This window comes from Leptopilina boulardi, unplaced genomic scaffold, assembly GCF_019393585.1.
Source record: "Leptopilina boulardi isolate dan_hultmark-lab unplaced genomic scaffold, ZJU_Lbou_2.1 LbouV2_165, whole genome shotgun sequence".
Lineage (NCBI taxonomy): Eukaryota > Metazoa > Arthropoda > Insecta > Hymenoptera > Figitidae > Leptopilina > Leptopilina boulardi.
In genome coordinates this window covers 1,535,617-1,552,095 of record NW_026137713.1, presented here as the reverse complement: position 1 = coordinate 1,552,095, position 16,479 = coordinate 1,535,617, and the positions used below count along the sequence as shown (strand labels likewise).

The following is a 16,479-nucleotide window of genomic DNA, read 5'->3' as shown; positions in this document are numbered from 1 at the left end:
TTTCCAGGAAAACATTCTATCTAAAAAAATGGAATAAAATTCATTATTTTTAATCTATTGCAATTTAGGTTCAATTGGTTGGTTTTTTTGAAGGTAATTGAAGGTTGTTTTAGGGTAAAAAAATAATAGAAACATGCTGTTTAATTTTATTTAACTTTGTAAGGAATTTTTTCATTTTCCAGGAAAACATTCTATCTAAAAAAATGGAATAAAATTCATTTCTCTTATTCTATTGCAATTTAGGTTCAATTGGTAGGTTTTTTTGAAGGTAATTGAAGGTTGTTTTAGGGTAAAAAAATAATAGAAACATGCTGTTTAATTTTATTTAACTTTGTAAGGAATTTTTTCATTTTCCAGGAAAACATTCTATCAAAAAAAATCGAAAAAAATTGATTATTCTTATTCTCTTGCAATTTAGGATCAATTGGTAGGTTTTTTTGAAGGTAATTGAAGGTTATTTTAAGGCAAAAAATAAAAGAAATATGTTGTTTAATTTTATTCAACTTTGTAAGGAATTTTTTCATTTTCCAGGAAAACATTCTATCTAAAAAAAATGGTATAAAATTCATTATTCTTATTCTATTGCAATTTAGGTTTAATTGGTAGGTTATATAATTGTGTTTCTAAATTTCTGAATTGGTTTCTTTAAAATTTCTTTATAATAAACAATTCGATACCCAATTTCGCGCGTTTAATTTAGCTAGTTTATTATTATTTTCTGTATTATTACCTTTTAGTAGGTTTTAAAACTTTATTTTTTTTTAAAGTATTCTCTTTAAATTTTTTTTATTAAGATAATTATTGAAAATAACGTTTAATTATAAGTTATCGTTAGTGAGTTAAAGATGATACTTTGGGCTTTAATTATAGAGTCGATAATATATTGCGATAATTATGTTTTGATAACAATCAGTAACGTAATTGACTTGATAAAATTTTATAACAAAAATTAAAATTCAACACAAAACTGGATGATAAAAATTACGAAATTTGGAAATAATTTTGTATGTTACAACGAAACATTTATTCTAATCTACATTAATTTGCCCAATAATTAATATGCTCTATATTTATTAATGGTATTTAAATATCAATTTAAATGATTTTTGAAAAACTTCATGAAATATTTGAATGTTTTCAATTTACTAAGTAAACAAAGTGAATTACTATATTTATAAAAAAAATGAAATAATAAAACAAGGTTAAATTAATAATAATAATAATAGCAATAATAATAAAAAAATTAATGAATAATATAATAATAGAATAAAAATAATTGTAAATAATAATACGAAAAAGAAGAAATTTTTTTGCAAGATTAATAATTTTACCAGGGCATTACAAATTTATTTACGGCACTGTAGATAAGATGCACGAAGCCTTCAGAATCAGCTGTTTCTATTTTCGTGCCAGTCATGATTGTTTTACCGCTTCAGTGAATTGTGTGTATGTGTTTTTAAAGAATGATTTTAAATTATAGAATAACAAGTTGAATGAAATGAAGTGAATTTTATTAATAATTTAATTTTTATTACCCAAGGTAGGTAATTTATTGAAAAATAAACAATTATTTAAAATTTTATATTTATATATTTAAAAGTTTAGAAAATTGTAAACAAACCTTGTATATATATCTATATATATATTTCAGATAAAAGTTTTGAAATTGAAAGAAATAATGAAGGATCGAACAAATCAAATACTCGAACCCCAAGAATGTCTCGATATTGTTAATAAAAAATTGAATGAAAATTCAATGAACGAATTTTCTTTAATAAAATATGAAATTGTACCTGTCCAACATACCAATGGTTATTTGGGTCAGTATTTTTATCTCAAGGTCTCAGTGGCAAGACCAGAATCACCGACCGATAGAAGAAAAATGAAATTTTTTATTAAAATACGCCCACCAAAAGGTACAAAACAATATGATATTGTTTGTAATAGTGGAATGTTTAATAGAGAAGTTCGTCTTTATAAAAAAATATTCCCTGAAATTATTGATAAATCAGATAATGATTATTTGCCAATTTGTTATTTGGGAATTGAAAATGATGTTCTTGTATTGGATGATATGATTTTAAAGGGTTATCACATAATAGATGATAAATTAAATACCCTTAATATTGATCATTGTAAAATAGTAATGAATACATTGGGAAAATATCATGCGAGATCAATTATTTTTGAGGAACAAAATAAAATATCATTAATTGATTTTTGTCGTGAGAAAAAAATTATTATCCGCTCTTATGATGGACCACCACCATCTGTATTTACGACTGGTGTTAAATGTGCCTTATCTGTCATTGATTGCATAACTGATTTAGAATCTACGACTCGTGATAAATTTAAGGCATTAGTCAATGATATACAAGGGAAATTACATAAAATGCTTGTTCCCTCAACAAAATATAGAAATGTTCAATTACACGGTGATTTATGGACTAATAATTTATTATTTAAATATAATGCCGATGATAAGCCAGTACAATGTTGTTTTATTGACTTTCAAAATACAAGGTATGTTAGTTTTTAGAAATAATTAAATTTAGATATTTAAATTAAATTATTAAATTCAATTTGAAATTTGATTTTAGATACGCGCCGCCAGCTTATGATATTTTAGTTTTCCTATATTATACAACGACAAAAGAATTGAGAACAGAATATACGGATACTTTGTTTAAAATTTATTATTCGTCATTTGAAAAATGTTTAAAAGCTGAGAATATTGATATTGAAAAATTATTCCCATGGAATAAATTTATGGAATCGATTAATGAATTTAAAATTTATGGATTGTTTCGTGCCATTATTGCATTGCCAATAATATTGTCTAATATGCAAACAATTGGCAATGAAACATCACAATTATGGTCAAGTGTTTCCGATGAGACTTTATCATTTTATTTAAATCAATTTAAAACAAATGAACGTTTCAAAAATAGAATGCTTGACATTTTTTATGAACTCGAATGTTTCTTATGAAAAAAAAGAAGCGATTTCTTTAGTATCTAATAAATATTTTATTTTCTAACTTTTGTATTTGTAATTGAGAATTTTATAATTGTTTTTTTTTTCGAGAAATATTTTATTAAAAAAAAATTGTTCTGAATAAAAAAAAAAATAACAAAGAATTTTTATTTGTCTTAGATAAGTATACCCTTTGTAAAAAAAAATTAATTTTCGTATCCTTTTTTCGTTCTGAACTTTTATTTTATGGAAAAAAGTTTGAATTTGCAAAAAATATTAAAAAAATTACGACCTTCGGTAATTTTCCTGTACCAAACAATAAGGCAAATATTCTATTGGTATATATGGTTTAATTAATGTTTCATTGCATGAGTAATTGCTTTAAGTATTTAATTATCAGTTCAACTATATATCATACCCACAATGTGGAAAATTCTACAAAAATAGCTACTGAGACAATCAGTAAAGTTTATTACCTCGAGAGTAAAAGAAGTTTCTGATTTAAAAAAAAAAAATTAAGAAAGGAAAAATAAGTGACTAGATGAGTATATAGATAATAAAAGAAAAGATAAAAATAGTTAATATTTTGTAAGTATTCAAAATAACTAAAATTATATTCAAATTATTAAAATCAAATAATAATTTTTTTAAACAATAATAATAATTTTAAAAAAAAAATTGTAGGTGACAGTATGTCAGATCAAATTCTTCATTCCAATAAATGTTTAGAAGTTGTTAAAAAAAGTTTACAACAAAATTCAATGACAAATTATAATTTAACAACATATGAAATTCTTCCAATTGACAAATGTTCCGGTTATATGGGACAATATTTTTATCTAAATGCAACTGTAAATAAATTATCAAATGTGAGAAAAATTAATTTTTTTATTAAACGTCATCCACCACAGGGTACAAAACAATTTGATATAGTTTCAAAAACTGGTATTTTTAATAGAGAAATACAACTTTATACAAAATTATTTCCCCTTATTTTTGAAAAATTTAATCATGAATTTATACCCGAATGTTATTTGGGTATTGATGATAATATTCTTGTATTAGAAGACATGGTATCAAAAGGCTATAAAATAAATGATGATAAATTTGAAAATTTTGATTTTTTACATTGTAAAATTGTCATGGAAACATTGGGTAAATTTCATGCAAAATCATTTATTTTCGAAGAAAAAAATCAAATGAATTTAATTGAATTTTGTCAAATAAAAAAAATTAATATTATACCCAATGATAATTCACAAGATGGTGTTTCGACTTTATATAAAAATTTAACAAAAGGACTTTTATATTGTACAAAAAATAATTTTCAATTTGATTTATTAACATGTGAAAAATTTAATTTAATATTTCACGAAATTCTTGGTAAAATGACTGATATATTAACAATGAAAGGGAGAAAAGTACAAGATCACGGTGATTTGTGGTCTAATAATATGATGTTCAAATACAACGATGATGGGAAACCTGTCAAATGCTGTTTTATTGACTTTCAGACTACACGGTGAGTCTTTATTGCGAATTAAAAATAGGTTTTTTTTTTGCAAATTGGTTTTTTGTGTTAAAAATAGTCGTAATTTGATGGTTTTGTTTTTTGATCTTTGGAGTAAAAAAAAATATTCATGGAAAAACTTCATATAAAATTGACAGAAGGTTACAAATGATAAGCTTGCAAAAAAAAATCCTTAGCAACGGTTGATAAGGAACAAAATGGTGATGCTAACGGTTGTTATGGAAACGGTTACTATGGTAATGGTTGTCATGCTATCAGTTGTTATGGTACCGGTCACTATGGTATCGGTTACTATATGGTTCCGGTTAGTATGATACCGGTTACTATATGGTTTCTGTTATTATGGTACCGGTTACTATATGGTTCCGGTTACTATGGTACCGGTAACTGTAGTACCGGTTACTATATGGTTCCGGTTAGCTTGGTACCGGTTATTATATGGTTACGGTTACTATGGTAATGGTTGTCATGCTATCAGTTGTTATGGTACCGGTCACTATATGGTTACGGTTACTATGGTACCGGTAGTTGTGGTACCGGTTACTATATGGTTCCGGTTACTATGGTACCGGTAACTGTAGTATCGGTTACTATATGGTTCCGGTTTCTATGGTACCGGTTACTATATTTTTACGGTTACTATGGTACTGGTTACTACATGGTTCCGGTTTCTATGGTACCGGTTACTATATGGTTACGGTTACTATGGTACCGGTAATTGTGGTACCGGTTACTATATGGTTCCGGTTTCTATGGTACCGGTTACTATATTTTTACGGTTACTATGGTACTGGTTACTACATGGTTCCGGTTTCTATGGTACCGGTTACTATATGGTTACGGTTACTATGGTACCGGTAATTGTGGTACCGGTTACTATATGGTTCCGGTTACTATGGTACCGGTTACTATATGGTAACGGTAACTGTAGTGCCAGTTACTATATGGTTCCGGTTACTATGTGGTACCTGTTACAATATGGTACCAGTTACTATATGGTACCGGTTACTATGGTACCGGTAACTGTAGTGCCGGTTACTATATGGTTCCGGTTTCTATGGTACCGGTTGCTATGGTAATGGTTGTCATGGAAACGGTTGCTATGGTAACAGTTACAGAAAGCAAAACTTCAAAACAGAAAGAAAGGTTTTTTTGGTACCCCTTTCTTTCCTTTTGATTTACACTTTTTTGTTGAAAAGATCAAAAAACAAAACTGTAAAGTTATAAAAACAAAACCAATCATACTTTGTACGTGATTTAATTAGCGCAAATTTTTAATCAAAGTATTTGAATATTATTTTCCAGTTACACATCACCAGCTCGTGATATTTTGATTTTTCTCTATTACACAACAACGAGGGCATTTCGTTTTGAGAATAATGAGAAATTATTTAAAATCTATTACGATTCATTGGCAAAATGTTTAATGGATGTTAATATGAATATAGGTGAAATATATCCATGGAATGAATTTATGGAATCAATTGAAAATTTTAAACTTTATTGTTTGATAAGAGTTATTTATATTATTCCAATTGCATTCAGTGATCTTAAGACAAAAGAACATGAAAATGAATCAGGAGAAGAAATTTGGGATCGTTTACTTAATGATCGATACACTGTATTATCTAATCAACTCATGAAAAATGAGAAATTGAAAACTAAATTATTGGATCTCTTATTGGATCTTCAGGAGCTTTTATAAAAAAAATTTTTTGTTATTAGAACAGTAACTGTTTATATACATGGAAAAAAAATCTTCACCTGGAAAAACTATAAGTTTCACTAAAGCAGCGATATATTTCACTAAAACAGCGAAATTTTTCGCTATTCTAGGGAAACATATCGCTGTTTCAGATAAAGATTTTTTTTTCCGTGTAGGTTATCTTTTATCATTATACAAAAGAAAAACTTTTTAATAATTATCTTATATTGTTTACAACTTGTGTATTTTATAAAATTGTTTATTATTTTTGAAAGAAGTGTTTATTTTTAATGAGAGCAAAAATATTAAGATGAAGATGTAAACAGAAGGGTTTTTATATGAGATGATGGGAGTGAATATTCACTTGTGGAGGAAGTTTGTTAAATTGATGGCGATGACAGTTGACTGATGGGTTACGGTTTTTCGATTGAGTCTCGCAAGTTCGATATCAATAACAACGAGCAAGTCAGATCGACGTCAGGAATTTCTTTTTCCATTTTCGTAAACTCCTATCGACTCATCACGTACAATGAAACATCTTTCTCATAAATTCTTCTTCTTCATCTTTTATTTTTTTCTTTTTATCTCCTATATACTCTAAAAAATACAAATTATTTATTTTTTTTTTTAATAAGAATTGGAATTTTTAATACAAAAAATAATTTCTTAAATTAAAAGTATTTTTTTTGCCAAAAATTTCTTTTTAAAATCATTCATTAAAGATTGAAAGTGGTTTTCGGCAAGATTCCAGAAAATGTTCACAAACGTGCCAAACTAATTCGTTTTTCTTCCTGTATATATAGACACTATATACGCGGTCAATAATTTGTTCCTTTGTCGACGAAATTTTTCAGATATAATCTTCCTCTCCCTATTATCTCTATATAAGGCTTTTTTCTCCCCCTCAAGGCAATCACCAAATAAATTATTAATTTTTGTTATACTTTCATTAAATTCCCTGAAGGAAAATAAAATATTTCTATAATGGTGAAAATTAATTTTTTTTATAGCTATATTTATTTATTAATAAAAATTAATTCTACATGGCGCATTATCTGCGACAATTATTTTTTTTTTCTTCTTTTTGACATTAAGAATTTAATTTAATGTTGCTCATTACCTGAGTTGAATATTAGTTTTGTTAATAAGCAAAAGCCGGGGTTTCATATTAGGATACATTATCCTAAAATGCGAGTATCTAATTATAAATTGAAGTAAACTCTCCGTTAAATACATGATCCATAAATATATATATATATATATATATATATATATATTTTTGGTTTAGTATATTTTAAATAAAAAAATAAGTATTTTTATTATTTTTCATACAAACAAAAAATGTTTTAGTAAAAAAAAAAGAAAATTTCACATGAAATACCCCACATATTGACAAGATTAATCAAAGCTTATCAAAATTTTAAGTTAGTTAAACTTTGATCTGTGATTCAGAATGCCTTGGCTACTTTTGAAGTTCTATTACTGGTCTTTGCCACATACGAAATCAATATTTAAATCTCTAATGGAACTCCAGTTTTGCTGCTGGGTCAAGTCGCGCTAAATAAGAGAGAAAGAAAGAAAGAAAGAGAGAGAGAGAGAGAGCTTAATGCACTTTGAGAGTGAAACTTTATGAATAATTTGCGACAAGAAATTTTTAGTGAAAAATTATTAGCGAGATCAAAAGCATTTTTAACATGACGGTTCAGAGAATATAGAGAGAAAGAGATTGGAAACATAGAGGATATGATATAAAACGATAACGAGAGGAAAATGAAAGATTTTCCTATGTAAATTGTGCGTGATCTGATTTACTGAGCTTTTGAATATATATAGAAAGAGAGAACCAAGCATAATATCGGTTAGCATACATTTGAATAAATTGCAAGTTATGGCTTCATTAAGCTCAACGAATTTTTTCCTTTTTTTTTTTTTATAAGCACCTTTTGCGCCCGTAGAATTTTCTCTACTGCTTGCGGGGGATATTACACTTTGGATTATGAAGCAAAAGACGTGCACCTTTTTTTTGCAAAATAAATTAGTCTTGAAAATTACCGTCTCGTTATCACTCTTGAAGAACATTGGAATCTAGCTAAATAGAATGGATTATGTCTAAAGATTAGGTGGCTTTATTATCGTCTAATGAAATTAGCAAATATATTTCTCGAAATAAATTCTGAATGATGAAAAAAAAAAAAAAATTCTTTCCATACCAATGAATTTAGTGGTTAATTGAAAACTAGAAAACAGATTTAACTGACGAGTTTTTTTTTTTTGTGTATAATATAATTGAATGTTCATTTGACTCCTTTTTGGTTATATATAGGCTTTTGAAATCGGATTTCTGTTCGAGACGGATCAGGTATATATACTCGAGTTTAGAGCTGGATAATCGGGACTTTTCGGATTAAGCTGACCGTATATGTGTGTGTTGTGGATGCAACCACTGAGCGTCACTGGGCTTCAAACGGCAATAGTGGAAGTAGTATATAGTAGTCAGAGTGGAATTGTGCGTGGATCAATAAATCGCACGTGAAAAGGAATGGTTCGTCGGAGACATGGAGTAGCGAATAAAAGGGAACTTGCAAAGATACGGGCGACTTTGTGGGGTTGAAAACGACTATATAGAAAAGGGGTTGGGGGTGGACTAAAGTCAACCGATTTCGACGATAAGAAACTTGAGCAAGAGAGAGAGAGAGAGAGAGAGAGAGAGAGGGAGAATTCTCACAGAGAGTCTTATTATCCTTTCACAAATCCTCTTCATCTTTAACCGGCTAACGATTTACATAAGTCCTTTCAATCATTATTTTCATCTCTCAATTTTCCAAATTTTCTTCATATTGATCTCTCAAATGTCCTGGAAAGCTAACTTTTTCCCCTTGAAATCTCATTTTTATCCTTATTCTTTCACTTGAATTATTATTTCATTATCATCCATTTTTTGCATTTTATTTTCACTTTATGAAATCAAAATCAAAGTGTAATTGTAAGTGAGAATGAAAGTGCAAGTATGAGTAAAAATTGAAAGAAATAAATATTTGCCATAAATTTCGAAAACTATTAAATGTACCCTATACTCTAAAAAAAATGTAAAATGCTCTCATATATTTCGATATGGATACGAAAGAGACTTGGCGAAGCGCTAAAGAATCTTATAAATCCATAAAAATTCCGCAAAGTATATATGCCAGGTTCAGAACCATGACGACGTCGACGACGACGACGACGAGCTTTCACGTTGGCTGCTTTCCAGATTTTGCCCAAAAACGACGGCAGGACTATTTACTGCCGGTGCAGCATCCGACCGCGCTCGATACTCAATTCTGTAGGAGGATAATTGGATATTTTATACGCGACTGCAGAAACGCTTTCATTGTTTTTTTTTCTCGTTTCTCCATTTATTTATTTTTTTTTCTCTTTTACTTCATTTGAACCAACAAATTTAAATTTAATACAGTGTATACTCAATTACGAAACTTGATGTGTGTATGTGTGTGTCGCATGTTCATAGCAGATATAAGCCGATAGTACGTAATTGTTCCTGTATTTTCGAGCATTGTTTCAATTTCCCCTTAATCGCTCAGCTGCCTCGAGCAATTTCGCATCATAATAGCTCTGCGTTATAAATCCCCCCCCCCCTTCCTTCTCTCACAGCTTCCATCTTCTCATCACACCTACCTATGCTCCTTTCTCAGTACAAAATTTAAAAGTCAATTGTAAAAAAATCGTTTTTGTTAAACATATATTTTTTTGTTTGTTTCAGGATTAAAAAAAGTGTTTCTTCGTTGAAGGTTTTTTTTTTTAAACTTAGAAAATGAGGCTACTACACCACTTCGCACAGAGGACACGTACTTCATTTTCCACAATAGTAATCCTCATCTCGTCGAAACCCAAACAAAATTTGTTCAACCACGATCTCTCGTCGCATCGAACATGCACATATACACCAGCGACGATTCAAATCGACATGGAAATGAGTCTCTCTTGAAACTACACGTGTTCGTTCAATCGTTACCGCGGGCATCAGGTGAGTTTGAATTTTCATTTTTCGATTTTCTATTCCAACACTATTCATTCTTCAATTACAACTCCAAAATTGCATAAATTTCACAAACATTCAATACACAGAGAAATTTACTGCATTTGATTTCTATACTCTGTGTATAAGAGACAAAACATGTAATTTACAAAAATAATTTACAAAAATAGTAACATTTTTCGTATTTGTTTTGTAATTTTTTTTTATAAATTACAACAAGAACAAAATCATTAATAACATTATCGACTGATGGTAAATGCAGAAAATTGATATTAAAAAATTACCGACATAGAAATCTACATTATCGACTGATGGTAAAACAGGAAAATGACAATATAAAAAATTATCGACATAGAAATCTACATTACCGTCTGATGATAAATGCAGAAAATTGATATAAAAAAATTACCGACATAGAAATCTACATTACTGACTGATGATAAAACAGGAAAAGGAAAAAATAAAAAATCAGGAAAAGAAGCAGGGGCAAAGCGCCTACATCTAGGGTTTCGTGGCTTATTAAATTCAGATCAAAAGTTATTTGTATATAATAAATAATTTATAATTACATTATTTGTGAATTGCTATGGTTGCTATGCTGATGGTTGTCATGGTAATGGTTGCTGTGGAAACGGTTGCCATGGAAACAGTTGTCATGGTAACGGTTGCTATGAAAACCATACGAGTGTACGACGGATGGACGGACGCCAAAGCGGAACTATAAGGCTTTCTGCCCTAGGCCACGAAACCCTAAAAATTACCTACCTAGAAATCTAAATTACCGTCTGATGATACGAAATCTGTTTTACCATTAGTCGGTAATGCAAATTTCTATGTCGGTAATTTTTATATTTTCATGTTTCTGTTTTACTATCTGTCTGTAATATAGATTTCTATGTCGGTAATTTTTTTATATCATTTTCCTGCTTTTACCATCAGTCAATACTGTAGATTTCTGTGCCGGTAATCGATTTTTATTTTTAAAAAATTAGTTTTAACTTAGTATTTAAAAAAATATTACTTTTTTCGACAATATTAAAAGTTTTTTTATACATTTGTAGTCTTCATGTTTAATATTTAAAAAGTGCCATACGGCATTAAAAAATAGACAAAATTTGCTGTAATTTAAGCCCATATAGAGCTTTATTAATTAAATCTATTTTAGGCAGAGGGGGTGTCTTTTTGACAAAGAATGCCCCATATATATATATTATTTATTATTTTTTTATTTTAAAACTTATACAAGTTTATTAAGGATTTATAATTATAAATGTAAATTTATAAGCTACAAGTTCATTGAAACATTTTTTCAATGTATTATCTGCAAAATCCTTTATCTAAAGGGCAAAATTGACTTTTGAACTGAAAATCTATAGTTTGGTTAGAAATCTCGACGTTAATAAACGACATCTATTTGTAAATCTGACAAGTCAGAGGAAACGATTGGAAAATCCGGAAGGAAATCTCTCTCCCCGTTTATTAAACTGATCTTTAAGTTTAGACAGCTCATACCTATATCTATAAAAAAAAAGAAAAGGACGAACTGATCTTTAATATAAGTTTCATCATTTAACCAATACCCCTTATCTGTAGATTCGTTGAAAAGTTTTCAAATTTCTATTCTTTCATTCACTATAAAAACAAATTAATTAAAATTATATTCTACTTTCGTTTACACTGAAATATTTATAGGAACTTTGATTTTAAGTAAAATTAAAAATACAGTAGGGGAGTGTAGTTATGAGTGGATCATGTTTTGTTTTTCGCGTATAATTTATTTTAGAGTAAATAATTAGCTAACATGTATTTAGAATTTTTTTTTTTTACTGTCATTGAAATATTTTCTCGACGTTTTGTAGAAAGTGTTTTTTCCCACTATTTTTTTTTTGTAATCATCAATGGGCCATCCTGGAAAAATTTTTTAAAAATCTTAAAATTTTTCAAAATGGACTAGGAAGTGGTACAATTGTGAGGACGGTCCACTGATGACTACATTCCCCTATTTTTGAACGTTTAAAGAAGAATTCATTAACGATTTTATATATATAAATTAAGACATGACGCGTTCATAATGATCTCGTTTCAACATTAAACAATAGAAGCAGCAATGACGGAATTCTGGAGCGTACGTTTATATATAATATATAGATATATAGCACTTCAACTCGTAGCAAGGACGCAATTGTCGACCTAAGTACCGCTGAAAGTTAGACAAAGCCATCATCTCCTACAATGCGCGTGACAATACGAGTTGAGGATTGGCTGGAATCGAGAGCAGTTGGAGATGAAACCAGGCTAAATTCGTAAAACCCATGTGTCCCAACATTTATCCAAAAGCACCATATTTCTATATTTGTTTCGTATATACGTTTAGGTATTTCTACTCTCGCAAATAATACACAAAAAAAAATTTATTGTCTTAAAAAACTCGGGCAGAAATTAAAATTGCCTAATGAGGTACTGAATAGTTTTCCCCATGGGTCACTTGTTGAAAAAATCGATAAGATTTAAGCTGTTTAGAACCAATGTCTTACCTAACAAAAAAAACTGGCTAGAGCCTTGTCAGTTTTTCTCGAAATTGCCCAATTGCAGATCAAATTTTAAATAACTTTTTTCCAAACTAGAAAAATCCTATTTCTTTAATAGGGCTCCGTTCAGTTTTCCTAGTTTGAAAACAACTATATTTTTTCAAACTAGGAAAACTGGACAGAGCCCTATTAAAGAAATGGGACTTTCCTAATTTGGAATAAAGTTATTTAAAATTTTATCTCCAATAGGGCAGTTTCGAGAAAAACTGACAAGGTTCTAGCAAGTTTTTTTCTTACGTAAATTGTATTAATACAGAATGAGTATAAATTTCCGTTATAAATAACACAAAAGTACCTAAACTGAGGGCATATCTCGTTACACGAAAATTCCAAGTTGACGTCTCATTTTATACTTATCACAAACCATTACGTTTTCCTCTGTGTGTGTGTGTGTATCCCGAAAACAACGACAAAATGTTATATGGTTGTCAGGCTCTATCTTTAGTCGAGAAGTTTTAGGTCCGAGCGTTTGAAACAAGGAGCAGTAAAGTAGAGAAGCACGTGCGCGACATGACGCCAAGGCGTCGTTTCCGGGCAAAGAAAAAAAAAAAAGAAAAAACAACAACAAAAAGAAAATTCGCGATTTTATCGGACATATAACGATTATACAGGCGACACAGTCTGCATGACGTGTGACTATACTTCAAAAGTGGAATAGAGAATTGCGTGTAAGTCTTTGCTGTATAAAGCGGAAGACCTTATCTAAGTGGTAATGTTAAGTGCTTATAATGCGTCGCTGCACGCTCAATGGTAAACCGTGTGTTAAAATATGTAATGCGGTACTTCAGATACTGTTTCGTGAACAGGTGCTTAAATGTGCGTTCAGTCTTCCGTACTTCTCAACGCACTGATTCAATTCGACGTAATCGTTGACAATCTTTATTGTTTATTGTTTTTACTAATTCATAGTCAAAAATGACTAACTGATAGTAAAAACAAAAACTACTAATTGTCAGTAGGAAACTACTAGTTGTTAGTAGAAAACTACTCATTGTTAGTACAATACTACTAATTGTTATTAGAAAATTACTAATTAATTTTTAGTTAAAAACTACTGATTGGCAGTAGAAAACAACTAATTGATAATGTAAAACTACTAATTGGTAGTAAGAAACTATTAATTCATTATAGAAAACTACTAATGTGTAGTTTTATACTATTAAATAGTAATTTTCTACTAACAACTGGTAGTTTATTAGTGACAATTAGTAGTTTTCTATTATCAATCAGTAGTTTTCAACTGAAAAATTAGTTAGCAGTTTTCTAATGTAGTTAGTATGTTTCTACTATTAGTTAGTATTTTTCTACTACTAGTAAGTATTTTTCTACTGCTAGTTAGTAGTTTTATACTATTAATTAGTAATTTTTGTACTACCAATTTGTAGTTTTCAACTACTAGCTAGTATTTTTCTACTATTTATTAGTAGTTTTCTACTATCAATTAGTAGTTTTATACTATTAATTAGTAGTTACTATCAATTAGTAGTTTTCTACTACCAATTAGTAGTTTTCTACTATCAAATAGTAATTATCTACTAACAACTGGTAGTTCCCTACTGACAATTAGTAGTTTTCTACTATTTATTATTAATTTTCTACTAACTAGTAGTTTCCTACTAAAAATTAGTATTTTTGTACTCTCAATTAGTAGTTTTCTACTATCAAATAGTAATTATCTACTAACAACTGGTAGTTCCCTACTGACAATTAGTAGTTTTCTACTATTTATTATTTATTTTCTACTAACTAGTAGTTTCTACTAAAAATTAGTATTTTTCTACTATCAATTAGTAGTTTTCTACTATCAAATAGTAATTATCTAATCACAACTGGTAGTTCCCTACTGACAATTAGTAGTTTTCTACTATTTATTAGTAATTTTCTACGAACTAGTAGTTTCCCACTAAAAATTAGTATTTTTCTACTGTCAATTAGTAGTTTTCTACTATTAAATATTAATTATCTAATAACAACTGGTAGTTCCCTACTGACAATTAGTAGTTTTCTACTATTTATTAGTAATTTTCTACTAACTAGTAGTTTCCTACTAAAAATTAGTATTTTTCTACTATCAATTATTAATTTTTTACTAACAAATGGTAGATTTTTACTAAAAAATAATAGTTTTTTCTACCATTAATTTGTCCTTTTTGACTAACAATTAGTAAAAACAGTTGCTAATTCATTTACTAAACGAATCGGTGTAGTTAACTTAGTAAAAAATGACTAATTCAAATTTAGCGAGTAAGATATTAAAATAAGATGCAAACAGCTCTTATTTTATCATTCATTTAGTTTTGCATAAAGAACATTTTAAATTCATACCATCAGTAAATGAAAAAAAAAAATTATATTTTGATTATAAAGAACCGGATTTCGTTTTTTTTTTTTTATTTCTATTTAACTTTCTTGTTTTATTTTATATTCTTTTTTTGTCTCTGTATGTATTGCAAGTCTGAAGGACTCTTGTAAAATAATGAAAAGATCACTTTTTGAGAAAGAAAAAAAAAAGAAAAAAAAAACCGTCATACCTTTCTCACCACTGAAGTGTTTATCCCCTCGATTAATAATGCAACTAAAAACCATAGAGAAGGCGTTATTGTCTTTTACTTTCTATGGCGCGAAACGATGATTCATGCTCCCTTCCGTATGCACATAATACTCATTTTACCAGGAGGCACGTGCCTTTGTCCCATTACCTTTTTTTTTTTTTGCACTCCAGTTTTTTAATTTCTTATTCTATATGTTTTTTTTCAATTATTAATCACTCCCCACATGTAAATATCATTTATCAATTAATAATAATATATGAAAACGATAACTTATAAAACATCTATTGGCGAATTTTCAAATAAATTATTTTTAATTACTTCATTATTCTTACAATTTAATTTAAAAAAAAAAACGCTCGTGAACAATTAACTTTTGAAGAAAAAATAAACGGCTGGAATGTTTCGAGTGTTCTCGAGTTTGCTCGTTATTTCTTGAGAGAGAGAGAGAGAGAATGCTCTCGAGTACTCATAGTTCGTCAGAAGCGAACTGTCGGAATTTAATAAAATTCCTTGTAAAGAGAAAGAACAGACGTTCATCTCTCTCTGTCATTTTCCAACGTTGTTTCGATGTTATTACAGTTTCCACATTATTCAGACGTCGTATTTTTTGAGGGAAAAAAAATGTTAGAATAAGGAAAACGTTATGGAAATAGCATGAAATTAGTTTTGCAATGTATACTATATATATATATATATATATATATATATACAAGATGATCGTGACAGTCGCGAGGATAATTTTCTCAAGTAAGTCTACAATCGAGAAGGTGGTATGGAGAGGCCAAAGTTGTCTCCTCAATTTACATAGAAAATGGTTAAGGATCCTCTTCTATATCCACCTGACTCTGACCCAATATAATGCACAACTGCTCAGCCAAAACCCTTTGGAATTCAATTACGTGAGAATGTAGCCGAGTACCAAAGCGCGCGTCACTGTCCTTCTCAGAAATGAAAGCCTAATACAATAATCAAACAATGAATTCTAGAGTGTGAGGGGAACAATAATTGTTGATATATACTAAAATGTAATATCTAATTTCGTTTGATTTTTTAATTTGCCCCTGTTTCAGCCAGGTCAGAGCCACATTAGC

The 16,479-nt window shown here is 28.9% G+C and overlaps 2 protein-coding genes across 5 annotated transcripts in view; both read left to right on the top strand.

The window, feature by feature from the left end:
* The window catches only part of LOC127277042 (uncharacterized), a 229,790-nt gene that overhangs the window by 103,744 nt on the left and 109,567 nt on the right, over positions 1-16,479 (top strand). For all 4 annotated transcript variants that reach the window (XM_051297854.1, XM_051297857.1, XM_051297856.1 and 1 more), the window contains one exon: positions 9,973-10,236. The gene's annotated coding sequence lies outside the window, so the exon portion shown is untranslated. The remainder of the gene's footprint in view (positions 1-9,972; positions 10,237-16,479) is intronic.
* Positions 1,373-6,489, top strand: LOC127277384 (uncharacterized). The gene is made up of 5 exons (XM_051298485.1): positions 1,373-1,540; positions 1,652-2,523; positions 2,601-2,986; positions 3,661-4,498; positions 5,813-6,489. Exons 2-5 carry the CDS (start codon positions 1,679-1,681, stop codon positions 6,210-6,212), a joined length of 2,469 nt encoding a protein of 822 aa, XP_051154442.1. The 5' UTR covers positions 1,373-1,540; positions 1,652-1,678; the 3' UTR covers positions 6,213-6,489.